Here is a 15,003-nt window from a genome sequence, read left to right on the forward strand (position 1 = left end):
CCCAGATGATAAAAGGCAACCAATTACCAATGAACACATTTATTTTGAATGAACATTGTGGCATTCAACTTCCAGTTGATGAAAGTTTACAAAACACCCAAAAATTCTCATTCACTTTAAATGAACATGGCAGCTGGTAGGCTGTCAATCGCCCCAGATTAACATAGCACTAGTTCCAGGTCATAAAACACCTCCCATTACTTATGACTCCTACCCCTAGGGTATTGAATGCCACCTCATCTTTTCATTTTTGGTTTAGTGGCCTGAAACTGATGGGGTTAAATGGCTTGGTTGGATTGAACGAGCTGGAAATGCTCCCACTTCCCAGCTCTCCTTCCAAACATGCTAATTTAACGTAATCTAAAATCATGTTGCACGCACTAAATAAATTAATCCAACATCATCTTACATCTGGTAAAAGTTATGGCAATTCATATGTTCCCCCATAGTTACGAGGCATTGACACATGGAGCGGCACAGGCAGTGGACTCCACAATAAAACCTCCCGGCTGTAAGATCCGCTCAGACAATAGGAGGAAAGTGTAACTTGCTTTCTTATTGGATTTTCTAAATATTCGGCGTAGCTTAGTTTTGAATTAGATTTACATACTGCACACAGGGATTTGTTTAATGGAACACTTTATGAATCATAGATTGCAATACGTGACAGGAATTTTATTGTTTTTAATAGGATTTTTTTTTTTTTAAGACCACATACAGGAAATCTGTGAATTCAATAAGCAACAAATAAAGGCAATCAGTGAGCTGCTAATCCATAAAACATACAAAGTGTTCCAGGGTCTGCCTGGTTTGAGCTAACGTTTATGAAATCCACTGCAGCCCCATTCAGCAGATTTTTACAAAGTATTCGTAATGGAACTGCAGCCTCTTGTCAGATGATTCCATTCTTCACCAGAGGGATGAATCTGCAGTAAATGTCTATTGACACATTGGCACATTCACTGATATTTGAAAAAAAACTTATTTTTATATTACTGTGTATCATAAATAATATGTTGTTTCTGTATAAATTGTTTTTGAAAATTACTATTTTTACATTTTGTTTTTAATATTCCTTATTGTATCCTAGTGCTGTGGATCTTTGAAAAGATGCTTTTCTATAAACCCTGTAGTGATGGATGTAGAATATTTCTCCATTTTTCCAATGGTGACAAAAATGAGCCATATTTAAAAAATATATGCTGAATAGCCTCCTTGTATTCTCCATCCAAAGCTTATGTAACTGCATGACAATACAGAAGACAAAGAGTTGTCACCCTGTAACAGAAAGTGCCTTTAAAGGGAGATGTTTTGTAGTAACAAAAGATGTAAATGTTAACATAATGAAACTGACTGTCTTTTGGAGTGGCTATAGTTAGAACTTCTGTCAGGATGTTTTATTACTGCCTGTGCAGGCATGTAAGTGATTCCCCCTTAATATTTTATTTTTGAGGACACCAGGACTTAAATAGAGGGATACAGTATACATCAATACTTTCTGAATATAAACTGAGTTAAAATCTTTGACTCGAGTATAAACCTAGGGCTCAAAATGCAACCATCACCAAAAAAAAAATGAATTTTTAAAATAACATTTATGGTTTATTTTTTTAAAACATTAATTTATGTAAAACACATATGCTCAGCCTGTATATCTTCTTTTCCCCTTTTTTACAAAAGTATTTTGTCATTTTGAAATAGTTTAACAAGTTGTTTGCTCCCAAATTAACTTTTGCGCATGGTTGTTAGACACCAGTAGATGGCACTGTGTCCTCATGTAAAGTGTGTTACAAACAGCTGGTCTGATGGCTCTGATCTGTCAAACCAGAGATAAATGCAGTTCCAGAACATGCCATTAGGCGTCATCTGACTATAAACCGATAATCTTTTTCTAAAGGCATTGCTCATGAAAATGCATCCATAGCTCCCTCTTTAATACAAAGAAAGTTTTCTTTTGTAGAAGTAAATCTTCATAGTGCCTGTGGTTGGACCTGGACCGATGTCACATGTTACATGCGATGTAGGGGGAGTCCCTTTCACCAGGATTCCCAAGTTTCTGCCCACAGATGACAATGGCATCCAATAGATGACATTTACTAGCAAAGGAGGCAATTCATTGGCAGTGCAGATGGGGAGCAGAAGGCTTGATGACACTAGTAAATGGAGCTTCTAATGTCCCAGCCAAGGTTCAGGCAGATATAGGAGTTCCTGTAATCATCTATTCATGTGAAAAAACATAAACCGCATAAATTCAGTTTGTATTAGTGTGAAGGATGGCTTCTGTAATCTCCTACTGCTACTAGAGATAGGTAGCATTAGGAGACAAACTCTGCTGCAGTGCACATGTGATAACCTCATCAATGTGCTGCCGCTCCTTCATTGCACAGTCAGCATTCTTGGGGCTGTCCATTAGAAATCTCTTAGTAGGTCGCACAGCTCACATATTTATATTTTAACTATGTGTTAAAAATGCTTGATGAAGCTGATGTTGTTTATCTATTGATTGCATGTTGGGATAGAACTATACTTGTGTGTGTGCTTACACTTTTATATCACTTTAATCTGCGTTATTATTCCTTCCAATTTTCATATTACCATAATCACAGCAGGTGATTCGACCCAATGCTTATTATCCATAGCAAAAAGGATTTATTAGCCAATTTATTAACATATACATTGAGTTTTTAAGTTTTTACACATTTGCAAAGTTTCCTGAATAACTAAAAAAAAATTATGTATTGGCATATTTTACTGTAATTTTACAATTTTGAAACTTGTATTTTCCAAAAAATGAGCTTGTTGGTATTTTATGACGAGTTAATATTATCCAGTATTTATATAGCACCAACATATTACGTAGCACTTTACATAGACCATAGTCATGTCACGAGCTGTCCCTCAAAGCGACTCTAATGTCCCTACCTCAGTCGCATGTCATTACCTAAGGTCAATTTTTTGGGGTTAGTCAAGCTAATTGCATGTTTTTGTAATGTGGGAGGAAACAGGAGTACCAGAGGGAGAACCTGCAAACTCCATGCAGATATAGTCCTGGCTGAGATTTGAACCTGTGACCTAGTGCTCCAGAGACAGGAGTGCTAACCTGCCCATATATTTAATAATATGTTATATATATTGCTAATAAATACATAAAAAGTTGTATACTATTTTATCAATTAAAATATATCATGCATTGGAAAGAATATATCAGAATTATAATGTATACATGGTAATGTATAACATTCTTCTTTTAAGTTTGTCAATGAAGGGAGTGTAGGAAGGATCACCAATAGGTCATGTGACCCTTATATCGAGGTACAGAAATGCTTTCCAAACACCAGAGCTTGCATTGGTCCACACTGGCTGCCCCAGAACTGTTTTTCTGAGAACCGCTGACCTCAATGATGGCTTCCTTTACAGATAATAAAGTAGTAGAGGAAACCCTCCAACCTCAGGGATGTGAGGATAAATATTAAATACTACTCATGGTGAGAACATCTGCAAATGCCATTTGAAAACTTGCAATGATGCGTGTTTTATAATAAAAGGCAATTGTTAATGTTTCTAAATATAAATGGCTATAACCCACACCATTCTTGTTTCCCCATTGAATATTAAATTATATGAAACCTAAAGTGATGTTCCAAAACACTGGAAAACTAATAATTTTTACGTTTCTGTATTTTAATAACATATATATATATATATATTGGGTTGATGAAGCTAAATCTTTGTAGCCAAAAAAATGGCATCATATATGTATTTCATGTTAAAGTGGAACTAAATAGGCTAAGAATATGTCTCTTCTGCAATAAAATACTCTTACCTGCTTGATCACAATTTTTGAAATACACTTACCTTTCCCCGTTCCTTCGCAAAGATCGCCATTTTCTTCTCTTCCATGTATTTTGATCTTCAGTTATCTTGACTGGCATATCCCCATGTATAGTGACTTGTGCATGCTTAGGTAGCATGGTGGCTCAGTGGTTAGCAGCACTGGGTCCCAGGTTCGAATCTCAGCCAGGGCTCTATCTGCATGGAGTTTGCAGGTTCCCCCCGTGATTGCATTGGTTTCCTCTGGGTATTCCGGTTTCCTCCCACATTCCAAAAACTGCTGACATGCAGTGAGGTTACTTGGCCTTAGACTGTAATAATGACATATGACTATGGTAGGGACATTGGTAACCCCTTTGAGGGACAGTTAGTGACATGACTATAGACTTTGTAAAGATATAATATGATATTTATTTATTCAGCAAACTGTATATACAGGCCTTAAAGTGGAACTGAAATCTCACTTGGAAAATGACAACCAGGTAGGTGTTTATTGCAGAATGGGACAGGCAATGTTACTTCTGCAATAACTATTCTTACATCCCTGATTTGCCACCCAGCTGTCCGTTTTTGCTGAAAATGCATACTAAAAGTGTACTTTAAAAACTGTGCTCTGCAAACTATTAATTTTCCTTTGGATGTAGGGTAAGTGTGCTATGATCTCCACATTTAAAATTCCAGTCTTAAAGTGTCTCGCTTGTACCTGTCCTCTCTTACATTTTCTTGCACTTTGGGAGCCACAAGGGTAAAGGCTGTGTGGGTGACACAAAATTGAGAATCCCATGTGTGGATCTGTGTATTTTATTCCCGATCACTTTTTATATTACTTGGATCCCCCCAATGTTAAACTATCTGGACTGCAATTTCCACCAATGCCCAACCCCCACGTGCCATGCCATGTAGTTCCATTTTTCCTACTGTATTCAGAAGGGGCCTCAATTTTCCTGGTACATTTTCCTCAATGTAAAATAAATAGATCAAACAAGAAGCGTGGCACCCGGTTTATGTAACGGATTGTTCTACATGGAGAAAAAAAATCTCTCCAAGGCAGAGTTCACCAACCAAAGCGTCTTCGTTGGAAGATTTCCCCATCTCCTTCTGTTTCATTGACAGCTGTAAACCATTGAATTTCCCGTCATTTTCTGTCCTGTGCCAAACTAAAAAAATTCTTTTGGCTTAAAATATACTTTAAATATAATTTCTTCTTGGTGGGCAGATGTGTCTGCCTCTTGCACAGTAAGCAGGGGAATCCCAAAACTTTATTCTGCTTGGCATGTCCTCCTCTATAGTGAAATGACATGAAGAAGTTTGAGCTGGAGAATTACAAACTGCTGTAATTATACAGTACCGCAGAAAACCACATTTGTTTGCCCATTCTGTTTTTCAGTTTCCATAGCGAGACGTGTACAAGATCCATTAGCTGAGCTTGTGAAAATTGAGCCTAAACACATTGGCGTCGGGATGTACCAGGTAAGACCACTGCTGATTGTTTTAAACTATTGACTTTTGAGTGGTACCATTGCTTTGCATTTTATTATATGTATATAGTGTGTATGTGTGTATATTGTATTCTTGTATTAAGTGTGTATATATGTGCCCTCTGATTTTCCTAATAATAAAATAAGAAAAAACATAAACCAGGCATGCTGATCCAATGAAGCTAAATCTTACTCTAAAGAAGTATAAATAACAAAGCCTTCTGTATTTTTTTTTTTCGTATTGGTTGGAGTGACAATTCACAAAGAAAATTGAACTAGCTTAAGATTAGTATCTCTAGATAAATTATAGAACTGCCCTTGCATTGGGGCAATTCCCTATTTTTGCCTAGGGTGCCAATCAAAGCACTTTTTTCTCGATCCCCCAGTGGTCCTCTTGGCAGCTCTTCTTCCCTGTAATTCTCTAAGTTATGCACTGGCCCTCTGCAATGTCACATATAATAAGGACTTCTGGTCCTGCAATATAGTGATGCCATCAGGACCACAGCCGCCTAATGGAGCACCTTAGAGAAAAGGCTGCTGGGGACCAGGTGCATGGAGGGATAAGCTTGTAAGTGTGAGGGATAAGAGAGGTCAAAATCCTTTTACCGGTACTCTAGAAAAATTAGGCTTTAAAGCCTTGCAGTGAGCAGGGTGGTGCAAGGGTGGTTGTGATTTACAGTACCTGGAGTTATTCTTTACTTAACAAAAATGGTCCGTTCTGTAAACTATGGCTTGCATCTCTCTCTCTCTCTCTCTCTCTCTCTCTCTCTCTCTCATCTCTACTTTAAAGCCCTAATACCCAGTTACATTCTGTGCTTTAGAAATCATCCAGCTTTTTATTAAAGCAATCTATAATAGTTGCGAAACTACTTCCTGAGGGAGCCGATTCCACATTTCCACAGCCATTACAGTGAAGAATCCCTTCCTTATCCAGGGCTTAAACTTCTTTTCCTCCAGACGCAAAGAGTACCCTCTTGTTCTTTGTAATGATCTCAAAGTAAATAATTGGGAAGAGTTCACTATATAGACCACTTATATATATTTATCTTTTCAAGGGAGAATATTCAGTTCAGTTTGTCTGCACATAACTGGGTTTCTCCATTTCTTTTATTAGTTTTTTTTACCTCTCTCTTCACTCTCTCCAATTCAACAGTCTTTTTTGTGAACTGGTGCCCAAAACTGGACTGCATAGATGTGGTCTGACCAATGTTTTGTACAGGGGCAGGAATTTGTCTGCAGTCTATTCTGCTTTTAATAAAAGTGTAAAAAGAACCTTTTGGTGATAGGTTCACTTTAATCTTGCCCCTTGCCTACTAATGGTGGTATAAAAACAGAATGGAGCCACAGGAGACAATTGTACAAGTACAATGGCTACAATGCTGGTCATTATAAAATGGAGAATGTCTATATAAACCATCACATGGTGATCCTACCGCTGGAGAAAATGATAATGCTCTATCCTAATCTTCTAGTTGAGGGAAACTCCTAAACAGACCACCAGTGACTATTTGAATACACATCATGAAGGGACCCTTCCAGAAATGCCATGCAACCATCCCTGGAATCCATATAGGCAGGGGCAAAAAAGCTACGGCACTGATTTGCAACAAAGTTTTAATTGTTGATTCCAGTGAGTTTAGCTAAATGACAAACATACATTTAAAAAAAAAAAAAAAAAAACTTTATAAAATATAATCTGGTTTGCTCTAACAATTATAACTAATTGCTCTAACTTATTCACACCATCCACCATGAGTTAATGCTTACATTATGCATGCTGCAATCTATTCCTAAAACTCATTGCAGTGCTTCTTTTCCCCCAAACTTTCACATATTTTTTATGCATTGTAGCACATTGGAATGCCAATTTCAAATGCAAAACATGAACTACTTTTTTACAACTGAAACCTTAGGACATAATTGTGTTGGGCATTGTCGTCGGTGTAAATGAACCCTAAATGCCAGTCAATTACAGTTAACATCTGCCTACATTTCTGGAAGAATGTATTAGCAGGTTTGATCTTTCACACTGGGTGTGTTGCACATAGAAAACTATTTTTTCCCTCTGAATGTGTCTAGAAACCCAGTTCCAAAGGGCGAGCCCTCGCTTCTAGTTTTCAATTTGTTCTTGTCTAATTCTGGCCACAACCATACATTTTTAGCAACCGTAGGAAATATTGTTTTTGAAACTCAAATCGTATTTTATTAGATAATGATTAATATCTATGACCTTTCCCTGCATCTGCTCTATAAATACACAATGGTCGGTGTCAGTCATTGTCTAAGGTTTCATCTCCGACCCGCTTTCCATGACATAGCCTGATTTATACGAAATCAATTTAATAGCTACCCCAAGACAAAATTAAAAATCTCTTAATCCAGACTTACGTTGTTTGCTTTCACAACTGTAAGTCATAAGTAATTAATTTTCTTTGGAAAATTAGTTCGGTTAGCATTCCCAGTAGCATCATTTGTTGACACAAGGTTATAGATAGGTTAATATTTTTCTTCTGCGTATTGGCCTCAACTTTGCGAGACCTTTAATCAAAACAAATATACATTTGCTCAACTGCAAATAATTCAGGCTTATTTCAGATGAATGTTGTCTTTATTTTTATCATCCAAATTATGATGCTCGGAGTGACGCGGAGACCTCAGGATTGAACTTCCAACCCGCTCGGAATTTTATTTTTCAAACTAAGTTAGAAAAGGCCACAGAAATCTGTGAGTTAAGGCTTTAATGCAAGCTTTCCACGTGTTTGTTATTTTAGGGTCTTTAAAGTTTACATCGCATTTGTTTTGGGGCTTAATGAACGAAATGGGTGCTGCTTGCCCATCATCACATCCCGAAATGTTGCAGGCTTCATTATGAATATAGAGAAAATGTGAGCAGTATGTGGATTATTGATGTCACCTGAACACACTTTATTGGTAAATTCATTTTTTTAAAATTTAATTAAATTTGACTGTAAGGTCTCTGGTTCGACTTCAGCTTTTAAAAGCTAACTGCTGCATTTGGCACACAGGAATTGTGGGGGAGAAAGAAATATCTTTAAACCCCTGTGTGATTTATTACACTAAATTATAAGTTTTGAACTCTGACATGAAATTAACCCCAAAATCATCAGGCCCATTGATACCTCACCATGTGCACCAAGGTGTTACACTTTACTGTGCATTGCTGGTTTTATCATACAGCCATGTTTTAAAAAGTTAATAAAGCTCAAAATCTGTATAATTACTTTTGTTTCTAAAGAAAATTTTTGTGTGAGTGACAACAAAAATGCTGTTTCTGAGGCAAAACCAAGAAACACAGAATAATTGTAGATTGTAGTCCAATCATCCAGAGCTGGAATACCTGTTCACAGTTGCCAGAAGTTGGTCGACTCTATGCAACACTGATTATACAACTTAACATTAGTTCACTGATTCAAAGGAAAGCGAAATCTTGAAACATTTTTCAATTTTTTACAGAGTTTTTTTTTTTAAAAAATGCACGCATTGCTATTATGTAGAACAGTCTTATATTCCCATTTCTTCAGTTAAGGAATAACACACAGTTGATACATTTTTCTTCATGTTTTGTAATAGAATGTACAGTGTCCCCAATGCATTTGTGTGTAAAAGCTATTATAAAGATTTTGAGCTTGTTTCGATTTTTAAAACACACGTCTATTATCCTTAACACAGCTGTATATGTGCTGTTATTTATTTTAACCATTTCGGCTCTCAACCCTTTTTACAACTTATGGACCAAAGAAATGTTTACATTTCTGCTGAGGGTCTGTTTATTCTGCAAAATGTTTTAAAATACATATACAAGATAACGAAGTAATACACATATTGTGTTTTAATTTAAACTTAAGTAAGAAATGCGAGCAGCCAGGTTCCTAATTTAGAAGGGACAGGTCATATTTCTTCTGCAATAAATTGAACTTGCCTTTTCGCAGTCGTTTCCTTAATGTACACTATGGTAGGCATTCACGGCATGTAATGTGTACAATCTCCGCATAGCTGGCTGCTAGAAATGAATGAATTCCTGTGCGCATGCGTGGTACCTATGTCATTCCAGCCTGTAAAATCATGCTGAGTTGTGCTACATTGCAAGAAATTTACTATCATTTATTTGACTATATCTATAATTAACTAGAAGTATTGGCAGTTTGCTGGTCTGGAGCATTCAGGTGTGTGTTAACACAATGACAAGGAAAGACATCAAGTTTTTTTTGGAGAAGCAATTTTGGCTGCCTATCAATCCAAAGTGAGAAAAAATATTTAGAAGCTGAAAACTTTAGGACAGTGGCCCATCTTTTCAGGAGTGGACATCTCTGCAAATTCGCCTCAAGGTGAATGCAATGATCAAAGGGCTTCAGTTATCGTTGTAAATGTTAAAGTTCATGACAGTACAATTTGAAAAAGACTGAACAAATATGGCTTGTTTGGAAGCTTTCCCCGGAGATGGTCTCTTCTCTCTAAAAAGAGCTTGGCAGCATAGCTTAGGTTTGCAAATATCACAGATCCCCGGAGAACCAGGGGATCTGTGCGTGTGTCTGTAGCACTCACCTCACATTCCTCTGCAGCCAGCAGCAGCTCTGTTCAGGAATCCTGTCTGCTTGTCACTTCCTGCTCTGAGTCACATGATCCCATGCGTGGTGCCCCTTTACCCCAGAGAACCAGAATATTCCGCAGAATCACTCCATCTGCTGGCAGAAGTGCCAACACCACCTGAGCTGCCTCTGCTCCCTTTTATTGTGGGTTCTCTTACCTGCAGGTCATGTGATTTCCATCTGCATTATGACTTCCCCTATAAAAGGAAGTCACTGGCAACAGGAAATTGCCTAAACAAAGAAGTTTCTTTGGCTCCGCTAACAGGTTCCCGTTGTTCCAGTTTGTGTCTCTTGTTCCTAATTGTTTGTGTACCGACCCTGGCTTGACCTTGACTACTCTCCTGCATGCCGCCAGCCCTGACCTCTGGCTTGTTTGACCTTGATTCTGTATGATGTTCCTGCACCTCTCCTAATTTAAACGGAGCGTCCAGCAAAGTTGTATGTGAAAACTTCTAGAACAATTCCCTTTGGACAAACGAGTGGAGATGTTTGTCCACGATGCAAATCACCACAGATGTATAACCAAACCCCATATTTCAGAACAAACACCTGAACTGTCAAGCATGGTGGTAGGAGGGGTAATAATTTGGGCCTGGGCACCTTGCATTTATTGACTCAACTATGAGCTTGTCTGTATATCAATTGTGAGGCTAAAAGCTTTGCCAAATTTGGGTCATGCAACAGAACAATAATTCCAAACTCAACAGCAAATCTATAGCAATGATCCAGTCAAAGTCCTGACCTAAACCTTATTGAAATGCTGTGGCTTTACATTAGAAAAGCTCAATGAAGTTAAGCAATGTTGGAAAGCAAAGTGAGCCAAAAGTCTTTAACAAGAGTGCAAGAAACAAATAAAGTCACATAGAAATAAACAACTTATTTTAACTTATTGGTGCTAAATGCTCTGCAAGCTATCGAACAATAGGGTGTACTTAGATTTTCACACATGGCGTCTCCATTTTGGCTTCAATTTAGTTAAAAAAAAAAAAAAAATTATATTACATATGCAATCATATTTAAATGGAAATTGTGATGAGTTTTTATTAGGAAATGAAACTGGTAATGCTTCTGCTTTTCTTGTAATAGAAAGGTTATTTGAATTCCACAGTAAGTATATCCAGAAAATTTTCATATTGTAGCTGATTTAAAAGAAATGTTCACTTATCAAGGTGAATTTTCTTTTTGCAATTTACTTACCTTAGTGAATGTGTTAACAATTCACATTGCAAAGGAATAGCCAATCACCCAGTAAAACAAAAAACAAAGGATTTTTGTTTGCATATGATTGGATAGTTAAAGTCAGCTGATCTTTATCTCATTTACAAAGCCAAGTGATCTGAACCACAATCGTACACACGTCAGATGATTTTCGTTCGATTATCACTAGTATCCGACAAGAATCGTGTGTACAGCACTTGTCCGACGTCATTCATATATCTGTCCTGGTGGATCCATGAACAGCGAACGACTGCAATACAAGTAAAGGGGAGAGAGTGCAGCGCTCATCTCCCCTCTCCATAGAATATAGTGCTTGTATCTTTCAGTGTTTTGTCGTTGGAAAGGATCATGAAAGACAAAAGTCTAACGTGTGTACACAGCCTAAGTCACCTTGCCATGTGATTCTTTTTGTAAATCAATCCAATTATATTAAAAATGCTAATATTTAGGAGGACTGAGGGACACTTACTGCCTTTTGGTGTAGCCAATAGTTTACCAAAACTACATCTCTTGAGAGTGCTTTACCTGTGTGCAATATGCTGGCAACGTATCCTGAGACAAGACAGCTGAATTGTTTGCTGGGAAGGAAATCAATGCATGCAGGTATAGGCATGGTTCTGTACACAGCGGAGGAGAAATCGGGCCATGATTAGAATACTTCTTGGGATCACTATTTAATGTACAGTGCTGCATAATATGTTGGAACTATATAAATACTGTTTAAATTTAATAATTTCTTTAAAGCAGTATTATCAGCCAAGTATTTGGGACAGCACCTAATTTCTGGCAAGATTAACAGTTATTTTTCTGTACTTGCAGAATGTAAAATGATAAAACATACAGAAAATGTACTTACAGAGATGTACTGCATATGTTTTTTATTTCTTTTACTCAGACATGCACTTTAAGAGCCAGCGTGCACCTTTACCATAACAATTTCACCTAATTTTAGGTAAACGTGTCCTTTGAGCTTGCCAGAAGTCTGGTGTTTCCTTTGCTGATTGGAGAATTTTTGATTAGGTATTAAATGCAAATGTTTGAACACTCATGGATTTAACATAATTAGCAGAAAGATAATGCAAAAGAACATAAGCTAACAAGTGCCCCATAAGACAGATTGTTGGCCAAGCAGAGGCCACCAAGAAGTCTATTATAACTGACACTTAACTGACTATAACTGTGGAGTTTTCCCTCTTCAATCCTTAAGTCAATCTGAGTCCATAGACAAAGCCAAGTGAATACCAGTTTCCCCAGCACGGGGGCTATTTTTGCAGGGAATCTAATACAATCCAGATGTCATGCGGAGACCCAGAGTTTTTTTGCTGCCAAACATCTCTTCAGAGGTCAGAGTTCTGGGCTTGGTGCCCTTCTAAAATTCTTTCACAAATTGCTATTTGCTGAGGTTTTTAATCCTAATGGAAAGAATAATGTGCTTGTAAAATCTGCAGTTATTAGAAACACAGCAAAGGTAGTGTGGACATCAAATCAGCACATATTTCATTTCAATAAACAAATTGCTGATGAACTCTTCTAGGTATCAGTGCATCATGTGAATTGCAGCATTATCACTGCTGGGTGACTCCCCTGTAGGTCAACTAGAGTGTAGACCCTGCATGATTGACATTATCGGGGATTAACAATTGCTCCCATTGTGTCTGGCTTAACCGGCTTCACCACAGGCTACAAGCTATATGTGTATCTACAAAGTATAAAAAAGTATATAAAGCTATGAAAAAAATTGGATACAGTAAGGAACTAAAACCTCTATGGGAAATTCATTGCTTTTTCACAATCCATCCCGCACCTGTACCTTTGGTGCCATTAGCCAACAAATAGGTACCCAGCCTATGGTGATGCCACGCAAACTCAAATTTAGAAAACTGATGACTATTCGTCACCTTGGAAGAAAAAGGGACTTGTGCGTAAGACCTCAATAAAATGGCTAGCCACAAGAAAGATTCACACTCTCCAACATTCCTAATGACTATGGCCACAGGGCTGGAATTCCAAAAATCGGAGTTGTCATTAGAACTGGAATAGAGGAAATAAAAAATGATAATGTGGACACTCTTTCCAGGGACAGCTGTCTAATAACAGACGTTCCTTTTTCACTGTCTACAGGACGGGAAGTGAAGGTAATTTTCCCCAACAGCTAAAAGCTAAATATGGTCTTAACCACTTCCTACTTTTTACACAAAAAAAAAAAGAGAGACACTGGATATATACTTTAAGGACAGGTGCAGACCTGCCCCTGATCGAGTTCTGGCGTTGGCATCTTGCTGGTGGCAGTGATCCGCTGTACTGTACCATTCACTGCCGCCCTCGTTCAATTTCTATGGGACTGCTGCGAGGAGAAGCTACATGTAGGCATGTAAGGCAGCAATTCACTGGTACAAGGAATCGGTAACTGCACCACAACCTTGTAGCTAGTTTGACTATAGTGAGAAGATCAAGTTGCCTTATTACTTAACTTCTATGACAACCTATTTAGGCACCAAGTCCTCCGACTCACATGAACATTGTCTACAAAAAAGAATACCAAGTTAAGAATCATAAAAATCCAGGGCTGCCCTTTTCTTTTAATGACTTTGGTTTCTTTCTTTTAATATTGTCAGTTACAGTAATGTATTGGAATTCGGTCAGCTTAATAGAAATATTTCTTAAACTCATAGAAATGGTTCCAAAAGGTCTCCTGTTCATTCACCAGACAGCTGTCTTCTTGTATACAGTGGAAATACTTAGGCTGCCCACTCATCACAATTTCACACAATGTTGTGCATTTCAAAGAAGCTCTATTACAGAGCAAAGGCGGACAGCTTTTGTCTACAGTGCTGAAAGAAGGTGTTAATAAGGAAAAACAGAAGGAAGTTTCAAATGTTAAAATTTATAGAGTTCCTGCAGGGGTTATGATGATGAAAAGTTGCAGAGCATTATTGGTGATCAGGTGATTTTATTGAAATTCTTTTTCTGTATACTATGTTCAGGGACTTTGTAATGAACTCAAACAGTCAAGTTGGTGGCTTTAAAAACAGTTTTTTCCCAATTGTAATTTTTTACTATTTGGTTTTAAAACCAAACACATTACAAGTATTAACAAAAATGTTTATCTAAACAGAAAAGGAACACGTGAAGCTCACACAAATAAAAGGACTTGGCAGAAACATAGACATGTTCTATAGACTAATAATTAGACCTAGTAATGTCCTGATGCCATGTCCAATAGCATCCTTGATGGTCCTTGGCTTTTATGGATATTAAATGAAGAATTTGAAACTTACCTGTATGCAGAAGATGCTTGAACAGAAAAAAAAAGTCCAAATAGGCTTTCTATTTTAATGGAAATGGCCTAGCATTCCTCGTGATATAATGTCCAAAGGATCCCTCATGATATACCCTGAATATAATTTAACTGATCACTAATTGAGTTGTATCTTCTTGAGAATTGTAGAGGAGTCACACAAGTCTCTGCAGTCCAGACACCACACAGCCAACTCTAAAGGCTTCTACTTGGTGGTTTGTACAATACCATCAGAGCTCTGCAAAGTAGCAGATCAAAAGCTATAGTAGCATGTCCGGTAGGTAAATCTTTGTGCCTGTAAATTATGTAGTTATAGTAGAGTTGTATAGGTGTCGTAAGCCATTGATCACCAACCAGTTGTCCGTGGACCTCAGGTGGTCCGCATGAAAATTTTGGTAGTCCATAGAAAAATTTGGACATTATTTGCAGTTTTTATGTTTTATTATTAATAAAACAAAAATAATATTCTAATTAAGATGACAATTTGCACTAAATTCATGAATTGTATTAGAGACGGAAAGACAAAGGAGGCGCAGCGTGACGTCAGTGTAGTAATAAGTTGTATGAGGCG

The 15,003-nt window shown here is 37.5% G+C and overlaps 1 protein-coding gene across 1 annotated transcript in view; it reads left to right on the plus strand.

Annotated features, from left to right (window-relative positions):
* SRBD1 (S1 RNA binding domain 1) overlaps positions 1-15,003 on the plus strand; it is a gene marked incomplete in the record, with an annotated part of 105,796 nt that overhangs the window by 61,577 nt on the left and 29,216 nt on the right. The window contains 1 exon segment of the mRNA XM_072410288.1: positions 5,219-5,301. Coding sequence (XP_072266389.1) covers positions 5,219-5,301 — 83 coding nt within the window.

Source organism: Pyxicephalus adspersus, chromosome 4, assembly GCF_032062135.1.
Source record: "Pyxicephalus adspersus chromosome 4, UCB_Pads_2.0, whole genome shotgun sequence".
In the NCBI taxonomy this organism is placed as follows: domain Eukaryota; kingdom Metazoa; phylum Chordata; class Amphibia; order Anura; family Pyxicephalidae; genus Pyxicephalus; species Pyxicephalus adspersus.